The sequence below is a fragment of the Phoenix dactylifera genome, chromosome 6 (assembly GCF_051530095.1).
Source record: "Phoenix dactylifera cultivar Ajwa chromosome 6, Ajwa_hap1_PhDact_Kaust_v1.1, whole genome shotgun sequence".
NCBI lineage: Eukaryota > Viridiplantae > Streptophyta > Magnoliopsida > Arecales > Arecaceae > Phoenix > Phoenix dactylifera.
In genome coordinates this window covers 3299444-3326526 of record NC_143195.1, presented here as the reverse complement: position 1 = coordinate 3326526, position 27083 = coordinate 3299444, and the positions used below count along the sequence as shown (strand labels likewise).

The following is a 27083-nucleotide window of genomic DNA, read 5'->3' as shown; positions in this document are numbered from 1 at the left end:
TCCTCGAATCAAAAAAAAAAGAAAGAAACAAGAATTGAGTTACGTCGTAGAGAGTGAATGAGGAGCCTATTCACTTTGATTCCTAGATTAGTGAGCCCTCGAATGACTCATAACCTAGATCATTTCGCGAAACCAACAATGATGATAATGATAGTGCAAATGATGATGCATCTAATGGTTAGAAAGGTGGAAGTGGATATGGCACAGATGCATATAACTCAGAGTCTCATGGTCATCAATTCATCAATGAATCGCAATTCACTCATGCTGCATAGGATGGAAACTACGATGCATGATCTAGTAAAGCTTGAGAGAATACAATTGCATACAAAAGATGGACCCCCTCGAGATGGTTCAAGAATGGCATTGCTGTTGTAGATGACCCCGCAAGTACAGTGAGATCCCTAGATGTATTTGGATTCGAGTTGTATACCGGATTCTATTCTACACAACCAAACTACGACTCCCATAGATATTCTTCATCTGAGGTGTCAAATTCGAGTTGTTACTACCCTCCATAGCCTCATGCAGCTTATGGGTCGAATTTCACCGCCTCGATCCTCAGGTGGCCATTCCAGATCCAATAGAGAATCAATATCAAGATGTCTACCTAGGACGTGGAGATTGTGAACACAGGGATGGACAGTAGATTAGCTGAAAAGTTGGAGTAATATCCCTTTAGACTGTCCACAGGTCAAGCACTAAGTGTAGTAACCCAACCTACAACTAGAAAAATACATATGAATATTGTGCAAGTAATCCTTGAAAAAAGAATCGGTCTCGAGAAGCGCTAAGTGCTTTTTAGTGTCATAACAAATTATATATCTTAACAATGGTGCATAAGTCTTTTCTAATCAAACTATTGAACTTTAGTAATTTGTACGTATAATAGACTTAATGAATTTAAAGATTTAAAAGATACCTTAGGATTTGGAAGTTCAAAAATTGAGTTAGAGCCAAAAGTCAAGTTTTGAACTAAAATCAAGAAATCAGCTTTTCATTCTTGAGGAATTTGAATTTTTAAATATTTTTATTGAATGAAATAGACATTGATTTCACACATCACAGACAAAGGGAAGGTTTTTCCTACCTATTCAATTCTTATTTGTCAATTGTTTGTCAAAATTGATCTTCTTTGTACTTTTCGAGTTCTTGAGAGGGAAGTTGCAAGGATCAGCAAGGACAGCACATTTTAGCTTTTGTTGGTGTGTGTGTGTGTGTGTGTGTGTGTTTTTTTTTTTTTTGGGGGGGGGGGGGGGGGGGGGGGGGGGGCACGAAAGAAGAATTCACCTTCCATTACACAAATCCACCATTGAATCATGCACCGCACGGATCTCAAAGCACTCCGAACTCTGTCGTTCATCTACTTAAACAGATCTCAAAGCGACCAGTGGATGATCCAACGGTGGATTCATGACAAGGAAGGTGAATCCTTATTTCATGCAAAAGATACAACCCCAATGCCTAGCTGAGAGACGTTCATCACCTAGTATACCCATTAGTCCTCTATGTTCAGCACCACAAGCTTCCTGCATCTCCTCAGCTATCATGGATCAACTCATCTAAAACCTTGCCCTTCTCTAATATGACCCTCTTCCCGGGCCATGCCACCTCAAAATTTGACCACAGGACCAAAGTGCTCTGATATCCTACGAGGAACTAGTATCAGAAAAAAATCCTAACAGAAGGAATTGCTCAATTTTCATTTATCGCTCAAATGATACATGATCTCGGCACAACAAAAACTCTTGGAAAGCTCAGCAAGATCAGCACCTCTCATTATTCTCTCTCTGATCTGCCTAAAGCATAGTAAGCCACCTTGAAATCACATGCAAATCCTCAAGTACATAGATTCAGTTCCTTTTGCCTCACTTCTTTGGTTTGTTATCATTATTTACATTTTAACTGCTTGCAGATTTCAAGATCAAACCTTTACGAAATTCGTCTAAATGCAGACATGCAAGAGACAACGCACTAATCCATGCGCACACAGGATATAATGTGTTACATTCAAACACAAGTTCAATCCGAAAATTAAGAAAAGAAACCCCCAGAAGAACTCACCTTGCGGCATCTTGTCATCATCTATCGCCCCAGGCACATAATCTCCACTGTTAAAGAAATCAGTGATGTCCTCTAAAGTCCCTCCACCCATTTCCAATCTTGGGTTCCTTGGAACCACTCTTCCTCCCTCCGGCTCTGGGGGCACCACCGCCTCCTTCTCTGGAGAGAACTCACGGGGGTTATCAAGAACCACGGGGTTCAGCTGGGACAGTTTCATCTCTCTGTACGCACGGTACTCCTCCATGTCCGGCAAGCGGGGCGGCTTCCTCCTCTCCAACCTGCTCCCAAATTTCAGTTGATGAGAAATCTTGCGCTTCTCCTTCTTGGTCAAATTGATCTCCTCCACGACCTCCTTCCACTTCTCTGGCACTAAATTCTCATGTTCCAAAGCTGAATCTGCCTTTTTGGCTGCCGGCTTCCTTCTCCGAGGCCTCTCCACCTCACGGCCGGTTTCGGGTGTTGGAAAAGGGTCACCGTCCTCGAAGGCTCCTTCTTCGAAGACGAGGCAGTCTCCGACGACGATCTCGTCGTCTTCGTCATCATCTCCGCCTCCGAGGGATGGGATCTCTCGGTCATCTTGGTTAGGGTTTTGGAAGGGGTTGGGGGAGAAGGAGTAGGGGAAGGAGGTGGGTGTAGCGGCGAGGGGAGAGAAGGAAGAAGGGAAGAAGGGTTTGGGGAAGGGAGAGGGAGGAGGGTGGCGTTTAGCCTGGAAAGGGGAGAGAGACGCGGGAAGGGAGGGGATTTGGATAGGGGATTTGAGAGAGAGGAGGAGGGAGGAAGGCGGTGGCATCTCGTCCCCAGATGGCCGGATGGATTTGGTTCGGTTTCTTCCGGGGGTCTAAAAAGAGCCGTTAGAGGGGATTTAGCACTATATTAATTATTTATTATAATCATCTAATCTTATGTATGTATGTATGGCATGCATGCTATGTGGTGCCCCTATTAATAATATTATTAATAAAACTTTATTTAATATTTATATTAAATAAAAGAGTTTATTAATACATTAATAACAAATTTATTGCTTTATTAAATTATATTAAATAAAAATATGTTATTAATATTACTAAATCAATATAGAAATTGATGATATTATTAATAGTAAAAAATATTTTTTATTAATACCATACCATACCTATATCCTACACAACTCATCATATATTTTTATGATTATATTTTTATTTAAAAGTAGAAGTACAACTACTAATAATTTCGCTATATTGCATTTAAGTATTTTCTATATGCGATATTTTTTTATTACTTATTTATATACATATCGGATCATGGTATTATTATTTTATAATAACATATTTTTTAATTATATCAATAATTATACATATACTATTGAAATTAGATTTTTATGTTTACTATATTCTATTCTATTATAGTTATGTATTTTTCATACCTATTTTATATTGTGTTTTAAGAAAAGTTGGAAGAAAAAGAAAAATTGTACTCCTTGCATCGGGCAGGTTATAAGCTAGTCTATAATATGTTCTTAAGGACATGAATTGTATAAAAACACTAGCTAACTGACGCTATGCAGCAGTAGTAAATTGAGTAACCAGTAAAAATAGCAAGGAGGTAGAGATAAGCAAAATGTAAAGCCATTTTTTTACAAAAATATAATATAATTAACACATTTTTTTGTGCACAAAAAGCTCTATTAGATTTTTTTTTTTTTTACTTTGCTTAAGAAGAGTGCTACAATTTTTACCTTTGTTTTGCTTCTCCTGCATCATCCTTGTTGAAGGTGAAAAAAGAAAAAAAAGGTTGAAGATGATTACCACCAACAAAGATAAGATATTTCTTTCCATTTTCTCTTCTAAAATATAAAAAAGATAATCCAAAATGCCAATGGATCAATAACAAAATCCAACAGTTCAAACTGTTGAGCTACTTTTGTAGGAAAAAAAAAATAGTTGAGCTGCTTCGCTCAATATTATGGAGCATTTTTTTCAACTTGCTTTACATTTGATCCGACAGAATGAATTGACCACCTTGCTCATGCTCCTCATGCTTTGGCTTTCTTTCACATGCACCATATGAATTAATAGATCTATAGATGACATCTATGTAGATTAATATTTTTCAAATCCATTACGCCAATATTAACCTATTGACATAAACCTATTAATAGATTAATAGTTTTGAATCCATAACATCCTAGTCACATTAGAGCAACCATTATAATTACACCAAGGCCCATCCTGTTTTACTAAGCACTACTATTAGCTAACTTAGATGTATGTCTTGAGGTAGCACACCTGTTGTATCAGTTTGAAGTACAAGTTTTGAGTTGGTGAAGTTTATCTAGAATACATCAAGTAACAAGTTGCAAGAATTGTGCTTGAGACAGGCATTCAAGAGCCTAATGAATTAGGTTGAAATGCATGCAGGGCTGTTTTAGCATTTCTCTGCTCGCAGACCTTTGACCTGTTTGACCGACTCATTCAATCGATGAAATGTGTGGTGGTTTGCCCACTGTTTTGCTCAAAAAAAAAATGAAGAAAAAAAAGAATTAGGTTAAAATAGAAATTTGCATATTCAAAATCTAACCTACTTTTATTTACATCCAACATTTGGATCTAACTTAGATCAAGTCGATCTTTTTAGTTTTAATATAAAAAGGGATATGAGAGCTGGGTTCTATCACTCTGGTATTTAGTCAGATTTCAACCTATACTAATTCTTTATAAAAAAAATAATAAGGGCACAATTAGGTTTGTAAAATATTTGGAACTTTTCATGATCTATTATTCTATTAAAAAACAATGCAAAGTCAATTAATATTTTAAACTATGGTATTGGTGAAATAAAGAAGATCAAGATGTGGAAGGTAAGATTTTCTGTTGCAGTTATCGCGTACAGAATAAGAAAGCTCTAAATTCCACCAACTCAAATCCAGGAAGACGGCCTTCTCAAGATTGATAGCCAGTAAAATTTGAATTAGGTGAATTTAAAATTTCAAGATGTTTCTTGAGAAACTTTATTACCTTTAGTAATTCCTGAGAATACACCAACATTCCAGGAGTCAAAGGTTAAAATTTCCTAGTAACTTGGCTACAAGAAGCAGAACAAATTATGTTCATAACCTATAACAATAGTAGAAATTCAAGGTCATAGTACTTTTCAGAATTTTGTAGTGTTCAACAAACATACAAGTAAGTTGGCTTAATCTATTATCTATTCCTTTAATTAATTCAAAGCAACTTGACTCCATGGTGTATTTAAGAAATACTAAAGATGTTGGAAGTTGCGCAGAAGCTTAATGTTGATGTAATGAATGTAACCTCTCTAAGATCTACTGTACATAATATGGACAAAGACTATAAGTTGTGCTACCAAAGAAAGAGAACCTTGAAACATAAAAAATTTGTACGTCTTTCAATTTAAGCCATGTTATGTCCAAAAGGTTGAAGATGTCAAGAAAATCCATTGTAGAGTAATACAACTAGGAGTTCCCTTACAACTTGCTAACTCAACTAAAACAATAAACTAACTTCATTATTCAAGAAGAATCTCCTCTCAGCACAGGAATCAGGCAATAAAACAGCAGAATCCTGTTAGAAAAGTAACTTTTGATGGTCTACTCAAAAGAATTAAATGCCTAAAAGTAAACAATCATCTATCTGTTTTCTTGTTCATTAACTTGCATATCAATGCCTACCACTGGATTCTCATTTCTTTTCATGCTCCAGTTACTAGCAAGCACTTAACTTATCTCACATCTATGTTGTATAGGCCTCAAGAAACCACACTGTTTGAGTAAAAAAAATCTTTGCTTACTTCCAAACACACTAGAGTACATGTCTATATGACTGGAATTTCATATATTTGTAGCATCATATTCCCATATGGTTACTTCAAAACACCTATTCGACACCGATATACAACTGTCATAGATCTAATGTTTTCATGTCAGTTTCCGATCAATTAGCACATGATGGTTGGATTTAAATGGTGAATCAAGTACAAAACATTTGGCTCTTGTGTTTTACAGATTCAAGCCCACATGTTCCCAACCATACCTGTAAGAGCAAGCAAATGATAGATTGGTGTGAGAGAATGATCAGATAAGAACTCCTTCAGTCTTCTGCTTCTTTACTCTGCAAATCTATTACCCTTGCTTGATTAAAAGGTGATGAAGGTGAATGCATAGTAGTTGGCTTGCACCAATGTGTAGTTTATGGATTCTTAATGAATGAATGGACTTGCAATCAGCCATTTCATGAAACTTGAAGTTCTTTTGATTTAAGAAGAATATAAACTGAAAGCATTTGTTGACCAAAATAAACAGGAAGCATCTTACATTTTTGCATGTCTTGATGAAACTCTATGTTCAACTACGGTCATTATTGGTTGCTAGAGCCTGGAGGCTTTTTAACTACACACATAACTCTAACCATCCCAAATGACAATCTTATCAGTAGTCTTCCACTCACTGAAGCAAAGATGTCAATCTTTAATGTAATACCTCTCAAACTCATCAACTTCCGGCTCGAAATCTTCTTAAAATCATCGAAATGGTGGAATATGTCCCACATATTGTCCCTCTCTCCTAAACACACTTCCCTCCATAGCCAGCAGTCCTGAGCAATGCTTGCTTAATCTCTTCAGAGCCTATGATTGCCCTCTTCTCCTTGTCCTAACCAATCACAAGAGAAATAGACAGATTAGTCATAGTATACTAGCTTAACAGAAACAATCTGATGTTAGCCCTCTTACTTCTGAGCAACAAGCATGCATTCCAAAATCATTGAAGCAGCTGGCAACACACCGTCGGATCTCTAGCCCCAGAGCCTCCAAAGTATTCATTGTAGACAGCAACAAACCCGGCTTTGCCGCACAGCAAATCTCTATCCGAGTGTTCCCTTCTCTCCGTTCGACATCGAACTGCACATGCATTCATACTTCAAACACAGAGCCAGGGCTCAGACTAAATTGCACAGAAGATCAGTTTAAAAGACTGGTTAACTTGGGACTTAGGAGAGTTTCTTTGCAACATCTCATTGGGGTTGATCCCATTGAAGGTGTCCAGTAGATTCAGCTGATCGCTACCAACTTTAATCACTTCTTGCAAGCTCTTGATCCTTTCCAAAAGCTCTTTCACATAGTCAATGGTGTCTCCAAGGATGGATGTCCTGTCCATCTAGCAACATACGCTAGTATAAGCATGCATCAAAGTTCTTGCAGAATTAGAAGACTAGGAAAACAAACAAAGTCGGAGAGATCTAACCAAAAATAAAAAATAAAATAAAGATAAGAAAACTATATTGTGATGTTCAAATTAAATTTCTATTGGATAGAGAAACAAGGGTCTCAATGCCACACCTAGCTGATCTTAGGAACAATGGATCTTAGCAGTGAAAGCCGGTCATTAAGTCGCTTCCTTCGTCGCCTCTCTGCAATTAGATTCTTCGACAGCAAGCCCGCCACCTTCTTCAGCCGGCCATGCTTCCTCCCCACACAAGGTCCTGCACCACCAAAGACTGAAGAAGTATGGACAGTTTGCCTTGGCTCTACCTTGCAGATGCTCTGCTCCCCGTACAAAGTGCTATGGTTTTCTTCATGGATCACACCAATCTCTTCATTATCTTGAGCTGAGAGAGAAATGGGGCTATGTGTCATCATGGTGCATGAAGGCTGAAAATCTGGTGCTGATGGCAAAAAGCCACTACCAAATGGGCAGTAGACTTCACTCAGGCAATCGAAGTTTGGCTCAGCTTGAAAGGATAGCCCTTCGAATGGAGCGCAATTTGGTGAAGCTGGGCTTGAGGATTCTGGGAAGCAATCAGTTCCCCCTTCAGTGGAGAAGAGGAGCTCATGTAATTCCTGGGAGAGGTGTCCCATGTCTCCCTCCTTGGAGCAAAAAGCTCTTCTAAGAGACTTTGCTCATCAAGCCCCATCTCTTCCACCCTCTCTCGCCTCAAACACAGCAAAGGAAGGATGATAGCATGAAGTTGCACCAACCTAAGGAATAATAAATAAAACCTCAAGGAACAATTATTCCTTATAATGAATAAAATAAAGAATGTATCAAGGTATGTTGGATGCATTAGAAGCTATAGAGCCAGAGATGGGAATGGAATCTCCTCTTTCTTTAATCTCTCTCTCTCTCTCTCTCTCTCTCTCTCTCTCTCTCTCTCTCTCTTCTTCTCTCTCTCTATACCTCCCTATGTCAATGATTCGATATCTTTTCTCGCTGATATGAGCACTCCTAAGGCCACCATATTTAATTCCCATGCCCTGAAAGCTTTGTCCCACAAATCTGTCGGAACTCAGAAGGACGGGGCAAGAATATGCTTAAAAGTTTAATCAATAGTTGTCACGGCAGCCTAAATAGAGTACTGCTGAGAGGAAGGAGCCTCTTGTCTTGGTTGGCTCTGGGACCACTTCTCATTCCTCAATGCAAGCTCTCTCGGCCTTGTTCCTTGGCTTAGCTTAAAAGGGAAGTAGATGACAATTGCTATAGTGCTCTAAGTCTTATCTTCGATTGTGCCCATTAAATAAAACTATATGCTTTCTGATTTCTCAGGGTCTCTATCTTGCAAGAAACAGAATTAATTCATGGCTGCTAGATGCATAGGCCCACTGAGATATTCGAATCTCGGTGTCGAATATACTTACAGCATTGCACTCACACTACGTATAAGCAGGTACTTGGTAGATGAAGATGGATGACTATTTGGCTCATATTGATGTTATAACTGAGATACATGCTGTAATGTTACTGATCCTTCTTGATAGCAGGTCGCATCATGGACGTACTCTATAGTTTCTGCTGAACATTAACAAGAAAAAAATAGATAACATGCCGTACCCTGCCTTATCCCATAATCTATTCTTCATCTTCACACACTTTTTATTTGTTTATTTGTTGCTAGTTAAGGCCCTTAGGTCACAATGCATTAAATAAACCTACTTGCGGCACATTATGTGGAGTTTTCAGCTATCAATTAACACAATTCCTGTGAATGTTTGAACCACTCAATGAATGTAACCAATTGTAATTTCAGCATTTTCTTGGAATGCAGAGAAGTTGCTGTTTTAATATGACCAAAGGCAGGGCCAGTGAAAACATTATGAAGATGACCCAACAACCTTGATGGTCACTGACAATTTTTTGGACTTCTTGCTTGACCATTTCTGCTATTTTAGCCAGTAAAACGATGTTTTGGAAGTCTTGCTGGAACCAATAAAAGAACTACTGAATTTCACGGCAACAATTAATCATTTTGGCAAAAAGAATTAAGCAAAAGTTGAAGTAACCTGTCCACAATGAAAAGGTCCTACAGATACCATTTTACTTGTTCCATCTCCATTGTTTCTCGCTCCCGACTTGTTGGTTTTATTGTGTAATTCTGAGCCCTAAACAGTCTTCATAATCTCCTTGGGGTGCTGTAATGAGAACCACATCATCCACTTAAAAAAATATTTATAGTTCTGTTTGATGCATGAACACTCCATACTAGAAAAACCATAAACACAAGTCCATGAGCCCTACCAATCCCTTGCAAATATTTAATCTTTGCAAGTTTTTTTTTATACTTTTTAAACGACGTGCTACTCCGGCCATGTCCTGACACGACTGTCAATGCCTTACCGTTCCCAAGAACGGACTTCACCGCGCACCACAATCAATCTCTAGCTACGCGCCACTCCCTCTCATGATGAGAATGGGCTATACCCTGCCACGGCTGTCAAACGCCTTATTGTTTCCAAGAATGGACTCTGCCACGTGCCATAATCAAACTTTGGTTGTGCGCCACTCCCACTCATGAATCATGATGGGAACGGGCCATACCTCCGCCACCTAAGTACCCCTATCGGGACTATAAAGAACCCCAACAGGTAACGCCTATGGGATTTTTGGGCTGGATCTACAAAACTCCATACTAACTTGATCGTCGGAGGGCTCTCACCAGAAACACCGATGAGGCTTTGTGCAAGTACATTGTCGGTCGCAGGAGGTGGCTCTCTCTGTCTTCCTCTGCACTCTGGAAGCTTCCCCTACTCCTCCGGCGTGGTCACCCTCGGGCTAGATTTGAACCACAACACATACAAATAACCATTCTATTAAAAAGTGCTACAGCATAATCATCAAAATAACTATTCTATTTTCAAAATAACTTTAAACATAGAAAATAAAAATAATAACACCAAACATATATTCTACTCAATTTTATAGTTTTACTTTTAAAAGAAGAAAATAAATAAAAGTGATGCCAAATGACCCTAAGTTTTAAATTCTTCTTTTTGTACAATTACAAAGGCCTTCCATGTGGCTGATCATGGCAGCTTAGTGCATTGGGAGTCCTCCTCATATTTATTTTTAAAATATTATTTTAACAGATGCCAGTGGTTATATTTACTCTAGGGCTCTCTATAGCGGCCATTCAACCAAAAAAATAAAAAAAAATCAGTCATGCTCGAAATTAAAGATAAGAACAGTGCATCTGCATTTGCTAAACTACTTCATAAACTTGCTTGATGTATCTCAGTAATGTATTGTTGTCATCATCGTTTTTTTTTTTAATTCGGAATTAAGGAAATGTTACCATCAAGCTTATTTTTTATATTTTCAAATATCAGTGTCCAAAAATAGGATGCACTCATGAAAGCCAAGTTTTTTTCTTTGTTTTCTTGTCTCTATGATCACTCGAACGTGTGCATGGATGCTAAAGGTGAAACCTAGTGCTGGGCTCCTTAGGCTTCTTGGTGACCTTAAGATTCTATAAGTAACCAAAATTTATTCAGCGAATAATAGATGTGGAACTAAATACATGCCTGCATGAGTCCTCATATACTCTTCTCATTTAAGCCTTGGTGTTCTTATCAGGCTAAGAATTTAAATCGATTCAAATCTAATCACAAGCACTACAATCGGCCTGTGATCAGCCCTAATGGATCTTGTTTAAGCTCTGATGTCCTCGTCAGGATAATGATTCAATTTCATTCAAATCTAATCACAAGCACCACGATAGGTCTGTGGTCAGGTTCAATGGATCCATGCTGCAGTCCTAATGGACCAATGCTGCAGTATCCTCTAGTCCACATAGGTTATGGGCCGAGTCCGTTCTAATATCATTTGTCATAACTCGGGATTTTCTCAATCCTATATAAGTACCCAAGATCTACTCAGCGAATAATTAATGTGGGACTAAATACATGTCCGTATGAATCCTCACATAAATAGTTTGCAAGATTAGTGACAGCTTATGCCTAAAGATCTCAAATTTGTAATCCGACAGCGTTGGCTCTGCTAGGATTTACATGCAAGACTTAGGTGACATAAAATTAAAACACTACTAGATCAACAGGTTATTGACTCAAGACCTGGGATTTTAATGGCGATAAGGGCAAAAGGTCCTTTAACCCATAGGATTTGCTTTTCTCATGGGGTAGTTCTATATACACCCCCCCTATTGCTCAGGACACCCCCCAAAAACCAAAAAAAAAATACCCAAACTAACCTTTAGTGTAATTACCATATTGCCCTTGAAATTTTCTCATACACCCCCCTTCCTCCTCCTCCGTTTCGTTTTGAAAAGAAAAAAAAAAAAACCCCTCAAACCCCCCTTAAACCCCTCGATCCATTTACATCGTTTAGGCGATCTTTGAAGGAGATTTAAGCCCCATTCGAAGCATGGACAAGCAACTAGTGATTTGGGACGAAGAATCGGCCGCAAAGGTACGTGTTCCATCTTGTTTCGAATTTTTTTTTTTTTTTCACGGTTCGTGCTCCGTTCGGCACTGGATCGCCGAACAAAAGGCTTCTGTTCGGCTGAACAGTGCCGAACAGAAGCCTTCTGTTCGGCTGAACAGTGCCGAACAGAAGCCTTCTGTTCGGCAACCCTCAACCGAACAGATCTGTTCGGCTGCACAGTGCCGAACAGAAGGCTTCTGTCCGGCACTGTTCAGCCGAACAGAAGCCTTTTGTTCGGCGATCCAGTGCCGAACGGAGCACGAACCGTGAAAAAAAAAAAATTTCGGGAGAAGCCGGCGAGGTGGTTCTGGGAGAAGCCGGCGAGGTGGTCGGAGATCGGGAGAATGCCAGCGACGAGAGGGAGAAGGAGGAACGGGAGGGTTTTGGGCGTTGGCGAGGTGTTTTGGAGGGGAAGAGCGGGATGGGGGGGGGGTTTGGGGGGTGTAGAGAGCAATTTAGGTGAGGGGGTGGGGAGGGTGGGGGGTAATTTAGGAATTTTTAATTTTTTAGGGGTGTCCTTAGCAAATGGGGGGGTGTAGAGAGTATTTAATTTTTTTTTAATTTTTGGGGGGTGTCCTGAGCAATAGGGGGGTGTATATAGAACCACCCTTTCTCATGCTATTGAAAGCCCCAGTTAAAGGGGCCCGTTCGAACCCAGTTTTATTGCCCGAACAGGCTAGTTTTTTTTTTGAATATAAAAACAACGTCCATTTCACAGTGGGATCTCGATCGACTGCTTTCATTCTCTCTAGCTCCGACGCTGCGGCGCTCCTTCTTCCTTCACGGTGCGGAGGGAAGGCGGTCAACAAACGACCGCGGAAGACGGCCGGCGCCGCCCCGGCGCCATCCATCAGGTGTGCGCGCTCTCTCTCTCCCTCTCTCATATTTACTCATTTGCTTCATTCCCTCCACTCCTTTTGCTTCCCTTGTGAAGTCCCCGCTGCCGTCTTCCGATGCGTTGCTGGGAGGATGTCAACTTCCAATTCTTTTTCTTTTTTCTTTTTTTCTTTATCCGCTAAACTTCGTACCCAATCACAGGTTTGTCAGTCCTTCTTTCTTTTCAAATATTCTTCTTCTTCTTCTCTCCTTTGTTTTTTCGTCTCCCCCAAGCTTTCCCTGGTGGAATCGTAATACCCACCTGTTGCCCTGGAACTATAACGATGCATAGTGACGCCGTTTACATGTTGGTACAAATGACGAACTCTTTTCTTGCTTGAAAGCTGTCGACTTTTCCCTTTTTTCGGTGTTAGTTATTCTCTAAATGCCTCTGAGTTGATGCTTCAGTGACTTGAAGAACCCTAACATGCATTAACATGTCCCATGCCCCTTTTTTGTTTTAGTAAATGGCTAGCTCTCATCTTGCTCAGAATCATGACGTGGTCTGATTCTGACCTAATTGCAATTGGTTCTCACCATCGCTCGACTCTCCATGAATAACTCCGATTCTATCTCTTCCCACCTCCCTTATATATATTTAACTTGTTCAATGAATCAGTGCCGTTAGTTAAGTTTGTTTATTACCTTATTATGAATCAGCTCTTTAATTGATGAGTTATGATGTATGAGAGAAAACCCCAATGTAGTGTTTATTACCTTATTATGAATCAGCTCTTTAATTGATGAGTTATGATATATGAGAGAAAACCCCAATGTAGTTCAATGAATTGAAACTATTTTACCTAAACTAATTCGGTTAGGACTCTCCATTCACAGTGATGCAATGATATTTTTGCATTATTATAATACCATGTAATAATAAAGATTAAAGAGTAGTAAAAGTATATAAGAAAAATGCTAACAACTATCATTCTTTATATTTTTTCTGCATATATTTATAATCTTAATTTACTTTTCTCATATACAAATAATTAACAATTAATATATTTATTATGTCGTCATGATGTCGTGGTTCAATTCCAGGTGACCTAACGGTCGAATCGGTGACCTGTGACCCTGTTTCTTTCCAGGGTTTGATCAATGGCCTAGGTTTTAAAACATTGGATTATCAATAATAGGAGGGCCCATGATTGCACGGCTGATGTTAGAGTTTTGTATCATGCTGTTAAAAATGTTGATCTTGACGATATTAGTAGGATTTCGAAATCCAAATTTGTGTCTCCTGAAGCGGTATTTGGAATGCTTGATTATTGCTTTGTCAAAATCTCAAAGGGTTTGGTTGATAAGATTTTGAAGAGGTTTAGCGGTGACTGGATTCCAACATATGGTTTCTTCATATGTCCTGGTACTAAAATAGGCTATAGACATTCTTTTGACTCTTAGGACATGATGGTTGGCATCTAGAAAAATGAAAGTGCTTTGATGTGATGTGGGGATTGATTGTTGAGATGGTTTGGCTTGGGGTTTCATCTCACTATCAATGATGATAAAAGTGACAAGAAGGCTTGCTAGAGCCTTTAGATAGAATTAAGCCATAAAGACCTTTCATAACATAGAGAAATTCTGTGTTAAAAAAGATGCTTTAGCCATGAATGTAGTCTTGGATCCCTTGCGTATGGAGACGACTGTTAAGGACACGTATGATGCCTTTCTAGAGCTAAGGAATGAGATACATATCAATCCAGGTAGGTTTAATGCTGAGCGGTGCAAAGCACGAAAATCCGAAGAGGCTCAATGGACTATGGAGGAGATGAAAGAATTTTGTTTTTATCCTTGTGTGACCACATATACTAGTCTGATTGAATTGTGTTTCATGGAGAAAATTTTTTGAATGGATGATGCTATTCTTGATGAGATGCATGCCCTTGGATGTCCTCGGAATGTTGTGACTTATACCATAGTAACGCAAAGGAAACCCTCAAAACTTTTTGAAGGTTTTTGACAAGATGACGAGGGTTGGTTTCACACCCGAGGCTTCATTGATTCATATACTAGGTAGAGCAAGCTGATGCCAATCATATGTGAGGTGATCTGCAAGAGTGGAATTTCTCCAAACAGAACTAAATAGAAGACCCTGATTTCTGCTGCCCGTGTCACTCCCAAGAAGGGAGTGCTTTGAAGTTGCTTCTGAAAATGGAAGAAAGCTCATGCAAGCCTGACATTAAACACCCCCTACTGAAACTATGTTGTACTAAAAATTGGATGAGGATCCTCTTATATTTGTGGGCACATGTGTTTAAACAAGGACATTAGCCTTGACTTTGAGACCTATTGTTTAAAAAGGACAATAGCCTGCACTTCGAGACCTACCTTGTTTTGGCACATGGGCTATGTTAGAATAAAAAAAATTAGAGCATCCTGCTTGTTTTTTGAGATAATGGTGTCAAAATTCTTTCTTCCTAAATTTTAAAACAAATACAAAATTCAAAGTTGTTAAAGGTGCACCTAAGGTGCAAAGCGCACCAAGGCTGCAACCTTAGCACCTTGCCTTCCTTGAGGTGAGTGACTTTACTTAGACACAGAAAAAACACGTACTTTCTGTGCCTTGAAGTGAAGCCCTGGCGCAAAAAGCCATGCCTTTGTTCTTTTTAATCTCAGCAATCCATTATGTTGCTATGATTAAAATCATGGGGCTTACGTGGTCAAAAAGAGAGGAGGGGCAATAAAGTTATATGACTTAAGGAAATAAGCGAACGGGAGAGATATGCAAATGGAGACCAATATACAGATCTAAGCATAGATTTAGGATACTTGAAACAGAATATCTTAAGCATCAGGAAGGATATATATAGATGAAATCAATTATAAAGTATTTATATATTATTTCTGAACATCTTATCATGTATGAAAATGTACTCAATTTTTTCTTACCCCGTCATTAATGGTGAAAAAGAAGAGCTCAAAGGGGTTCCTCAAGCAGTGCTTGACTAGAAGTGCATATAAATTCACGGAAGCTAATAAAAGATTCCATGAGCTTTGCAAGATGACTGCTGCCACAAAATAGCTGCACCAAATAATGAAGGTCAATTCAGAAGTTAAGTAAACTCATTTATGATCATCTTTCTATTGGAAATTGCAATTGCTACCAAATCTACACATTGTAGTGAGAAGTGACCATTAATTTAATAGCTAAACTACATTAAACCATATTGAAGCAACAAATTTCTGGCATGAGATGAAATATGCAATTTCCAGTAAATGAAGTAATGAGAGTCTTATATAACAAGAGATGCTGAAGAATTTATTTTTATTTTCCAGCAAATGATAATTAAACTTAGGACGAAGAAAAAAGAGTAAAAGGACTAGTGACTTTTTTGAATGCTTAATATGTGAATTAAAAAAAACTTAGAATCAGAAAAATGATTCATCAAACCAAGACTACCACAGAGCTATCAATGCGTGGTAAAGGGTACCCAAGAAACCCAAGTTAGACTAGTTTCATGTTATACCGACCTATACCACTTGGTTTCTAATGATGATTGGGCAGGAGAAAAGGGTCTCCCGAACCTATGTCGGTACATGAGCTATACTGCATTTTTCTTGGCATACCATATCATATTGGCGGGGTACTGGTATGATACCTTGTATTGTTATAGCAAACCTTGGTTTGGTTGCAGGAAATTATTTGGAAAACTTTTTTTCCTTGAAAAATCTGAAAACATTTGAGTTAATTTTTTGTACAGTATTTGTATAACAGTTATAAAGGTTATTATAATTGATGTCAGTAGGCTTTGCTGTAATTGTTCTAACTATTTTACTTTTTCACTTGTACCACCCTTCACTGCTAATTTTTTTGAATAGATGTCACACATGTTCCTCCAACTAAATTTAGAGTTTGTACCAAAAAGCTAAATGTTGGGTTTTGCTAGGGTTTTCCTCCTCTCCCTTGGCTTCTGTTACTTTTAGGTTTTCACCTCCTTCCTCTTTCTTCCTTTTCTCTCTATAACTGGGATTTCTACAGCTGTCATGGGGCCTCTCCACATCCCTAGGTTGTTGATCCAAGAACTGGCTGACTTGAGGCTCCCCTTTCTGCTAAACTTCTCCGCTTCTTTTGCTATGAGTGGAAACCTTTCAGAATCCCCTGCTTCCGTTCTTTAAATTTTATTATCTTTTAACTGACTTTAATATAAAGCAGACATTATGAGCTTCTCACAAGCACCCCTTCCCTTGAATTCTTCATGGCCTTCTTTATCATTCTTCTCAAATATAAAAGAGATTAAATTGATTTTCTTTTCTTTTAGTATTCATATGTTTCCATTTATTGCATATGGTTGCTAATTTGTGCAAGATTTGCTAGCATCAATGCTAAGTATGTTTTATTGATTGAATAGTCTACATGGATTTGTGGTCTGTACTTTTTCCATTTTTTGAAACTTTCACATAATATGAGAAGCTAATCTCGCCAACACTTCCAGGGCAGTGTTTTGGTTATTACCATCAAAAGGCATGCTTCTTGCTAGCTAAGGAGCGAGTTATGAGCTTTACTTCTCCTTTGTTGTTTTGGCCTTCTTTTGTATTCTAGATGCTGTATCAACATCCTTCAAGTTAGAATTTATTATTAGCTGCACTTGGGATCTTAATGAGCAACCCTGTTAGCCATTTGAAGCAGTTTGCCTTACATATTGAAGGACTAAAGGTCTGTCATTGTGCAGAGGGAGTTGAAAGGAATCAAAGAATTTTTGAAAATGAGAGATTTGCAGCTGTCACTTAACCAAACCCAGAGGGTAAGGCTGCAGGTGGCTCTCCAGCAGCTTCAGGACCTTGCTTCTCAAGCTGCTGCTTATTCCTCGGTCACCATTGCTGACACAATCCTTGTCAACAATGAAGACGGTATTCTCAAGTAAGATAAGAAGCCACAATTTTCTTTTCTTTTCTTTCCTCCTTCTTACACCCAATGGTTTATTTTCATCCTCTTTTTAATTTCATTTTCATTATCTTTTGTTTTAGGAAAGAATTTTGTGAAGCAGGTTTCTGATATTAATTTTATACTTCTTCTACTGTTGTATCCTTTATGCTTCTATTTTTGCTTTTGTCTGTTATGATTTTCTTGGACATTTTTTGGTCCTTTTTCTTAGTCTTTATACAAACTAATGGAAACCAAGCAAGAGAAGTTTCTCCTCATGTTAGGTTTCTTGCATATGATCATTTTGTATATGTTGTTTGCGTTTTCTGGTGTGTTTGTATGACTATTTCTTGTGTTATTTTCTCTTTGCTCTATCTTTTGTCTTAATTCATTCTTGGAATGACTTGGCACACGATGTGGATCTTTTGTTATTAACTTAATATCTTTAATATGGGCAACCTGAATAGTATTTCCTTTCTTATCTTTCAACTTTTTTTACCTATCCGTACTGTTTTCCTTTTTAGTTCCACCTTGGTAGTGCTATCCGACTCACACTATTTTTTCTTAATATATTGACTTTAAATCTCATCGTTGCCTTCATCTCCATGATACGATCAGGGGGCATGGGACGTCAGAACTTGATGGTCAAGTGGTTGCCACTTTGTGTGGTGTGGTGGAGCGAGTAAATAAACTGGTTTATGTACGTGCTCTAAGAGCCAGGTACTCATACATCCATGCCCTTTAGTATCAGTTTCAAATATATTCTTTCTGTGTTTTCTAAAATTGGTTTAGGTTTCAAAATATGGAATGTGCACCAATCTCGGTGGTCAACATGTTCGAAAAAGCTACAAAATTACGTGATTTTTTTTTTCTTGAAGCTTCATATGCCTAAAGCTGAGTTCTTATTTGAATCTAATAATAGCTGCCGAACCACTTTATTAATTAGCTGATTTGATGACTTTGAGAGTTTCATCTCAAAATTTACTCAGCATATTGGCTGAGATAAGCTCCTTTCAATTTGTTGACTAAATTAATTTTCTTCTCAAAATTTGTGAGATATGTTGTTAAAATTCTCCCTAAACCAAATAATTCCAATAATCCTTAAGTGCTATCCTATCTCTCATTTTGAGTCATATACTTTGGGAACTAGTCGAATCATCTATCCCTTTTTATCTACATATATTATGATAACTCCGAACCTTGAAACTTCATTAGGCCTCATGAGACTGAATGCTTGTTTTTGCAGGTACAAGCCAGAGGTTGGAGATATTATCGTTGGCCGTGTCATTGAGGTCTCCTTTTTATGCTATTTCTAGTTTTCTCCCCTATTAATAAATTGAAACAATGTGCTGTTGATTTCTGTGTCATTGTTGTTGATTCATGCAAATTGCCTCCTAAGGTCTTTGTTGATTCATTATGTTCTGTTTATGCTTTGACTGATTGTTTCATTTTTTGCTTTTTCAAGATCGCTTTTAAACGTTGGAGATTGGAGATTAATTTCAGTCAAGATGCAGTATTGATGCTTTCATCTATGAATTTGCCAGATGGTATCCAGGTAAAAATGACATCTTATTTTATTTTTCATGAATCAAAAAATAAGCCTTTCTAAGAATGTCCATGTAAAATTCATGACATGGGACAGATGCTTTATAACAAGAAAGTTGGAAACTATTAGTTAAAAGTTTAGTCGCATTCGACATGTTTGAGAAATCAAACTCAAATATAGGTAATTCATGCTACTTAGTGTGATGATTTAGCTGATTTTATTAATTATTTTAAAGTCATGAAGTTAGAAACTCTGCAGACAACTCTTATTTTATCTTGCCCTTGATTTTCAAGTTCTGAGGTGGGTGAGAATTAGAAACTCTTATTTATTTTGGTGTATGACTTGCTGAAGATTCCTCTACCCTCAGAAGTAATAACAACGATATAACTCTCTCTAAAATTGTGTTTTCTCAAAAAAAAACTCTGAGAATGTTGACCAGCTTAACAATTCCTAACAGCTCCATACTTTTTCTGTCTACCCATGTTGTAGAATATAATTTATGGCTTGAGTTTATGGTGATTTCTCATGAGATATCTGTGGCAAGATTTATGTAATAATTTCGTATTAAAGGAAATGACAAACAAATTTGTTTTGTCGTGTTCTGTGCTTGTAGTGTGTTGTCCCTCCATTTCAGTATGTCTACATCATTAAAATTTTTAATCTGGAGCTCATGAACTGTTTAATAGCCTCACCTAGGAAAAATTCTAAATACAATTTTTGAACACTGAAGGTTGTGGAAAATGCTAATAAAGAAAAAAATTTGCAGATTAGAGTTGTTATATAAAAAGGAAGATTGAATTAAAGTCGGCCATCATGTTTTATGTTTGTTGTTTAAAAGATCATCCAAGATGGACATATTAATAGTTTTATCCTGTGGTTAGAATAATCAGGCAATTCAGTTGCCTACCAATATCACTGGCTTTTACAAGCCACAAAAAAGAATGCACAAATACACAAAAGTTCAAAACTTCTTAACCTGTAAGGAAAATTGTGTAAGTGCGTAAATTGTTGTCTGAAGATGAGACCTATTTTTCATCATTGTTATTATTTTCTTTTGGAGAAAAAGGATTAGAATCATTGAAATGAAATAATTATGAAGAGTACATGAATCTGATAATATATTTCAATATGATGACTCAATTATTAAGGAAATTTTAGGTCATTCTAGGTGAGTTGATGGATGTTGACTGCGATAACAATTGCTATATTTGCTAATCTTTTCTTATGAACGAGCTGTGTTTGCTCATTGGTGATGTATTGCAGAGTTCCAGGTAAGCAAATTGCATCTACCATGTCATTGCATTAAAGAGATGACTGTTGTTAGTTGATAATGAATTCCATCTTTATTTACCTTGTACTATTGCACTCTATGAGTTTTTCTTTTTCTGAGTCACTGCCTATTTTTTATTACTTCTTGAGGTCAGTTAGTCTTGTTGATTGCATTGAAATTATATCTGGCCTTTATGGTTGCCTGGTGCTGATATTTGTTATTATATTTTTGTGTGTAACTGCTAGAGGCGGAGAACTGCTGTTGATGAACTCAACATGCGTAGTATCTTTGAAGAAAATGACGTAATTTGTGTAAGTATTTATGCCCTTTGCTTGCTATGCAAATTTTGCAAAATTGTTTCTTTTAAGTTATTTTACAGCATTTTTATACAGAATTGTTCCATATGCTTGAAGAAAAGAAGCACACTTGGATCAATTATGTGATTGAGAACGTGATATTTTTGGATTGGTCTACGATGATATTTAGAGTGCTAGCATTGCTGAACAGTTGAGGTTTTGCTTTCTTTAGTATTTGATGCTATTATTTTTTCCCTACTGGGATATTAGCAACTTAAACAGAGTTTACTTCAATAGAATCAACCCTTTGATTTCATAAGTTACTTCTAATGCAAATATGCTAAAAAAGTCGAAACAAGACATTGCAATAATTAAGCCATTATGGTACTTTAGAATCATGCTGCTTTGATTATGGAGCAGTATCAAATACACTCAACCATCAGAAGACACTCTACTAGCACCATTCCGTGTCACCCATCCTACTATAGTTATATATTCTTTTGTTCATCTTAAAAGATGCATTGTACCAAAATGATCATCTCCTGGCTGTTAATTTTGACTAAGTTTTTATTTTCTCTTGTATTTCTAATAAAGTTACATCCCATATACTTCCTTTCATTATTAGAGAATTTAATACGTTTTAATTTTTGAAGGATTTATTTCTATAGTCAATGTGGCATTCAACTTGATTCTCTGTTGTGTAACAACCGTACACACACCATAGGACCTTCTCTTGCATGGGAACAAGGAAGCCTACAATATACAAATATAAGGTTGAACTTTATGGGTCAGAAAACTAGGAATGCAGGAGTGAACTAGCCTGATCTCATCTCTTAGCAGGTTACTATGTCTACATTCGGGTCCTGGATTTGAATGGGTTAATATCTAGATTCCTATATCCTAAGCCAACTGCATGAACTGCAACCATATGCACGGACATCTTACAGATGTTTCATTGCAGAATATTGTTGGACTATCAGTGTCAAGATTTGCTATTAGCTTTTGGTGTTGCTGGTAATCAGTATGATCAATGGTAGTTGATTGTTTGCTTTTTTTCATTGTTCATATATAACTCTCAGGCTGAAGTTCGTGGCTTCCAGCATGATGGAAGTTTGCACCTTCAAGCTAGAAGCCAAAAGTATGGAAAGGTATATTGTCCTTTAATATTCCTGTTTTCCCCTACAAAGCTTAAAAGTTTTAAATAGAAATACGTTTGGAATATGACCTAACTCTTTGAAAAATTAAATCACAACATCAGAAAAATGGCACATTCTTATTTGACCAGTGCAGAATGATTTACTATGTTCACATGTTTTGTGGGAAACACATGTTAAACAAGGATGGGTTATTGGTATATTTTCTTTTCTGAGACAGAATAATGCTTGTTGCGGTGTTGCTTTTGATATAAAGTTAAGGAGGATTCATAGAGCTTGTTCCATATAGTTATGAGGAGGCTGTTAATTATTTGTTTAATTATTTTTCTCTTAAGAATAAAAGAGATTAGGACTGACGAACTACTATGTTTGGTGAGAGAACTGGGTTAATTTGGTTAATGTGATTTTGAAGGGAAATGCTAATCAATCAGGATAGTGGCGGTACCCATTTACTAGAGTAAATGTGATGTATATAAATATATAATCACACTGATTATACATAGTTAATTTATGAGCCATATTATGTGGCTGAACAAAATGGATGATTTGACAATGATTCTAAAAATGACGGTAATCTCAGAGAACCTGTGGATTTATGCCAAGAAAGTTAATGATGCAGATTATCATCAACTTGAATGTTTGATACCAATACCAAACGTTGGGCACCAATGCCAAGTGAGGTTCAAGAACTTGGTTTTGGTTTAGTCTTCAGGTGATGCGCATTAACGTTTGAAACTTCTGTGGTTTCTATTGTTTCCAAAAATAAGAAAAGTTTACAAGACAATAAAGAAAACATCACACCATTTTTGAGTTGTTACATTGTTTGTGACATTTTGTGTATTTTCTGGTGGATTCATGCTAGCAAAAGAACTTTTGAAAATCAATACAATGAAAAAAATACTATGTTTCACATTATTGTTGAGTGTAACTTACCATTTTATTATTTGATAAATGACCATCTGCATGTCTATGAGATCTAGGGTCTGAGGTGTTCAATCTTGTGTGAAAAAGGTCTACTTTTATCTATATTCTTCTAGAACTCAACATCAAAATAATTCGAATATTCTCAAAACTTGCAAAACTGTGAGCTAAATCTTTAAAAAATGCTTACTACAATTCAAGGAAATGAAAAATAGCACAGTAGCCCATTTATAGATGTATTTGAACCTATAAGTCAGTTCTGGATGAAAAATACAAAACAATTAAGTTTTGGACTGGTTGTTGCCAAAACCAAAATGCTTGGTTTCAATTTCAAATTTACAACTAAACACTGAAAAGGGCCAGGTGTCTAGGTAACCTAAACTTTACTATTCTTCAACAACAACTAAAAGATGAGGTGAAGCACTGGGAAGATTATACAAATATATAAAAATGTATATCTCAATATAATCAAATTACTAGACTATGTTAACCATAGAAGATGCTTTTTATTAGATTAAATTTCACTTATGCTTTATAACGATAATGAAAGAAAAAAGTTGTGACACTTCACTATAAGTATCAAAATATTGAAATCAGTATTGTTACGCACAAGAAATTAACAATTTTTCATTGGAGTGCCCTTAAATAGGATACTCTAAAAAGCCAAGCCAAATGCCAAACTTCTTTCTGATATGAGTTGGATACTTCTGTTCTAGAGAACTTAGGATCCTTGTTCTTGTCCTGTCCAGGTGTCTAGAAATGTCAGCACTCCATACAATTCTAAAGATTGAAGTGTCTATATAAGACGGATGATGAGTAACAAGAAAGGATTTTGGTGGTCACTAAGAAAGGAAGGTGTGCATAGGTGGTGAATTTCAGTTGTTCATTACAGGGGTATTTGGATGCTCCAAGCTCTGCCTAATGCTTACCTATAATTTGTGCGGAGACGGTCCCAAGCCTGGATAAAGAAGGGTTGCGGTAGTGTTGACACCTAGTATAAAACTATAGCCACATCATATGAGATTGAATTCTAAGAAAACTATTGGGGCATTCTCTATTAGCAATATGCTCCATCGGATCCCGGGTTTGCTGAAAAGTGGGCAAGGGTTAACTAGGATATTCCTTAGAAGCGACATGTTAGTTACATCGGTACACGGATGTGATAAGAAGTAAGCAAGGGTTCTCACATTTTAATAGATAGATGTGGGTAAAGAAATTAGTCTAGGAAAGTAGGATATGTTTAGCAACTTGGAATATAGGATCCTTGATAAGAAAATTGTTGAAACTAGTAGGTACAATAGTTAGGAGGAGAGTTAGCATAGCTTGCTTGCAAGAGACAAAACGAAGGAAGTTGGTAAGGTAGGTGATAAACTTTGGATACAGGGAAAGATAGGAATAAAAATGGAGTAGAAATTATTGTAGATAAGAATAAAAGATGAGGTTATAGATATTAAGAGAGTAGGAGGTAGAATAATCTCGATAAAATTGGTGTTATTTGAGGAGTCTATTAATATCATTAATGCTTATTCTTCTCAAGTAGGACTGGATGACGCGACAAAGCAACGCTTTTGAGAGGACATGGATGGATTAGTTTAAGAGATTTCTAGTGGAGAAAAGATATTTATTGGAGGAAATTTGAATGGACATATGAGGAAATATAATGTAGGTTTTTAGAGGAAATTTGAATGGACATATGAGGAAATATAATGTAGGTTTTAAGAGGATGCATGGAGGGTACAACTTCGAAGATATAAACAAAGAATGAAATGCTATTTTGGAGTTTGCAATGGCATATGACTTAGTATTAGCTAACACCTGCTTTAACAAGGAATCTTATATGATAACTTTTAAAAATATGCATTATACTAGTCAGATAGATTTCTTCCTAACTAGAAAAATTAATTAAGTTTCATGTAAAGATTGTAAGGTTATAAAGGATAAGAGTTTGACCACCCAACATAGATTGGTAGTTTTGGATGTATATATTAGAAAATGGAAGAGAATAACTAAAGAAATAAGAATTCAAGGATAGATGATAGAATTTGCAAGGAGAGAAACAAATGGTTAAGGATAGAATGTTGAAGGAAGGAAAATAGAATCTATATGGAAAAATTAATACCATGTAGGAAGACATGACTAGCAGTATTAAGAAAGTGGTTCTAAAGATATTAGGAGAATCCAAGGGAAAAGAGGCATCCGATAAGGAATCTTGGTGGTGGAATGAGAAAGTTCAGTTGGCGGTTAAGGCTAAAAGAAAGTGTTATAGATGATTACTAATATGTAGAAATAGAGAAATGTATGAAAGCTATTAGATGGCTAAGAGAGAAGTTAAGAAGGCAGTACCAAAGGTTAGTTTTAAAGCAGATAAAGAGTTATATCATAGGTCAGAAACTGATGGGGAGAGATATTTATAAGATTGCAAGACTAAGAAAAAAGTAAACTGGAGATTTGACATAGGTTAAATACATCAAAAAAAAAATGTAATCATGGCGCAATTTGCAACACACGGGTCTATAATAATTGCGCACACCAAGGAATTCCCATTTTTCAATGAGTCTTGGTTTATTTTTCTAGTCTTTCATGTCTAGCATTGAAAAACTATACACTTCCTTTATGTTTGAGATCTCTAGATATGCTAGCATTACTATAGATACATGACATTGTTTCTGTCTGCCTTTGGATGCATGAAACTCTTGTACCATGTTTAGACAGTATTCTGCCAAGTTTGCTGAAAAGTTATTAATTTTACTTTAATCTAAGTAATCCATGATAATTCTAATAATTGTATCTTTATCACTTATTTTTCTTTTGGTTGAACACTGTGTTGTCAATAGATTCTCTTGGAATAAAATTTAATATCCAATGGTTTGGCGATGGCTTTCTTTTGGCAGCTTGAGAGGGGTCAATTGCTTACGGTCCCAGCATATTTAGTGAAGCGGCGTAAGCAACACTTCCACCATCTGGAGCAATATGGCGTCGACTTGATTCTTGGATGCAATGGCTTCGTTTGGGTGGGTGAGCACTTGAAAACTGGAGAGCATGACATGCTTGACGACCAAGAAAAGAGACCAGAAATTAGCAAATCCAATAAGATTGATGAAGAAGAGCAAGAGCGGACTTTCACTCCTCTGGAAGTAAGACAGCACATATGTGGGATTGCCAATGCTGTCCGTTTGCTATCTGCTCTGGGCTTCATTCTAACAGTTGAAGCAATCAAAGACACCACCGAAGCTGGTGTCTCTTCAAATATCGAGATAAAAGACATGCTAGGACCAGAATTTTATGTCCAGATTGTAGAGAGAGAGGTCCAACGCAGAATATCATTGTTAAGGAAGAAGGGCTGAGTGCAGGTTGAGACTCATGCACTGGATTTCAGCTGATTCCTCCCATAGGAAGGACACATTCCCTATAATAATGAATACATTCCCTACAGATCTTTTGCATGCAACTTTCCTTTCTCTAATTGTTTGTTATGATTCGGATAGCAGTTCCTTATGATTCGGAATAGAGATTCTTTCATCTCATACCCCTATAATAGTGGTAAAGGGCTTTGAGCACCTTCCATGAATGGGACGGAGAAAGAGACCTTTTCAACTTGAAGCTTTCTGCTCTATATGGAGTTCTATTGATAAGAAGTGCTTTGATGAAATTGAGAGAATTGGACATATTTCTTCACCATGGATTATGCATACTGGGGAGGGTGGGATGCTGTTGTTTTGTAGCATCAAATTTTACGCTGAAAACCAGAAGGCCAACAAATTAATCAACTTGAGTGAACAGGTGTTCTTGTCCCAACAATTATTTGGATTCATTGTCCATCTACCATTTTTGTCACAGCTACCATCCATTGATTATTAGCTAATGAATGCATTTAATTCTTACCAAAAAGAATTGAATGTGCTCTACATGGAGTTCTATTGGAAAAAAGTGCTTTGATGAAATGGAGAGAACTGGATAAGTTTCTTTTCACTATGGAATATCTATACTGGGGATGGTGGGATGCTGATGTTTTCTAGCATCAAATTTTAAGCTGAAATCCAGCAAGTCTGACTAATTTAACCAACCTGAGCGACCAGGTGGATTCTCCTCACAACTATTATCTGGATTCATGGTCCATGTACTATTTCTGTCTCAGCTACCATCCATGATCCATTAACGATTAGCTAATGAATGCATTTAATTCCTACCAAAAATAATAGCATGCATTTAATGTCGCACTATTACGCCCAATGGGACAGGTGGACGAGCATCTTTGGCAATGTGTCAAGTTTCGTGCCATGTGAATACTTTTATTTTAATAAATATACCTTTCTATTTCAAAAAAAAAAATGAATATCCTTCTATGCTCACCCACTTATGCACAAAATAAATAGAATCCTACAA

At 37.1% G+C, this 27083-nt stretch overlaps 2 protein-coding genes and 1 pseudogene across 5 annotated transcripts in view; 1 reads left to right on the top strand and 2 right to left on the bottom strand.

The window, feature by feature from the left end:
- Positions 1-2938, bottom strand: part of AKRP (ankyrin repeat protein) — a 51092-nt gene extending 48154 nt beyond the window's left edge. The window contains exon 1 of one of the 2 annotated variants that reach the window (XM_088723171.2): positions 2065-2938. In XM_088723171.2, the coding sequence (XP_088579297.2) occupies positions 2065-2854 (790 nt within the window). In that variant the 5' untranslated portion in view covers positions 2855-2938. The remainder of the gene's footprint in view (positions 1-2064) is intronic. The other variant, XM_088723172.2, reaches the window with a different exon arrangement.
- A 3353-nt stretch (positions 2939-6291) lies between these two features.
- LOC103703855 (transcription factor BHLH3-like) lies at positions 6292-8432 on the bottom strand (annotated as a pseudogene). Its single transcript, XR_015987801.2, has 4 exons — positions 7399-8432; positions 7043-7216; positions 6793-6960; positions 6292-6712 (listed from the first exon to the last, which is right to left on the bottom strand). The product of XR_015987801.2 is annotated as a transcription factor BHLH3-like (transcript).
- Positions 8433-12489: 4057 nt separating this feature from the next.
- On the top strand, positions 12490-26145 carry LOC103703831 (exosome complex component RRP4 homolog). Of its 2 annotated transcripts, XM_039126867.3 has the most exons (8): positions 12490-12627; positions 17323-17510; positions 18132-18233; positions 18760-18805; positions 18979-19068; positions 20575-20640; positions 21705-21773; positions 25592-26145. In XM_039126867.3, exons 2-8 carry the CDS (start codon positions 17356-17358, stop codon positions 26042-26044), a joined length of 981 nt encoding a protein of 326 aa, XP_038982795.3. In that variant the 5' UTR covers positions 12490-12627; positions 17323-17355; the 3' UTR covers positions 26045-26145. The 2 variants fall into 2 exon arrangements, with proteins under 2 accessions (XP_038982795.3, XP_088579296.2); XM_088723170.2 differs by lacking the exon at positions 21705-21773.
- Positions 26146-27083: the final 938 nt, after the last annotated feature.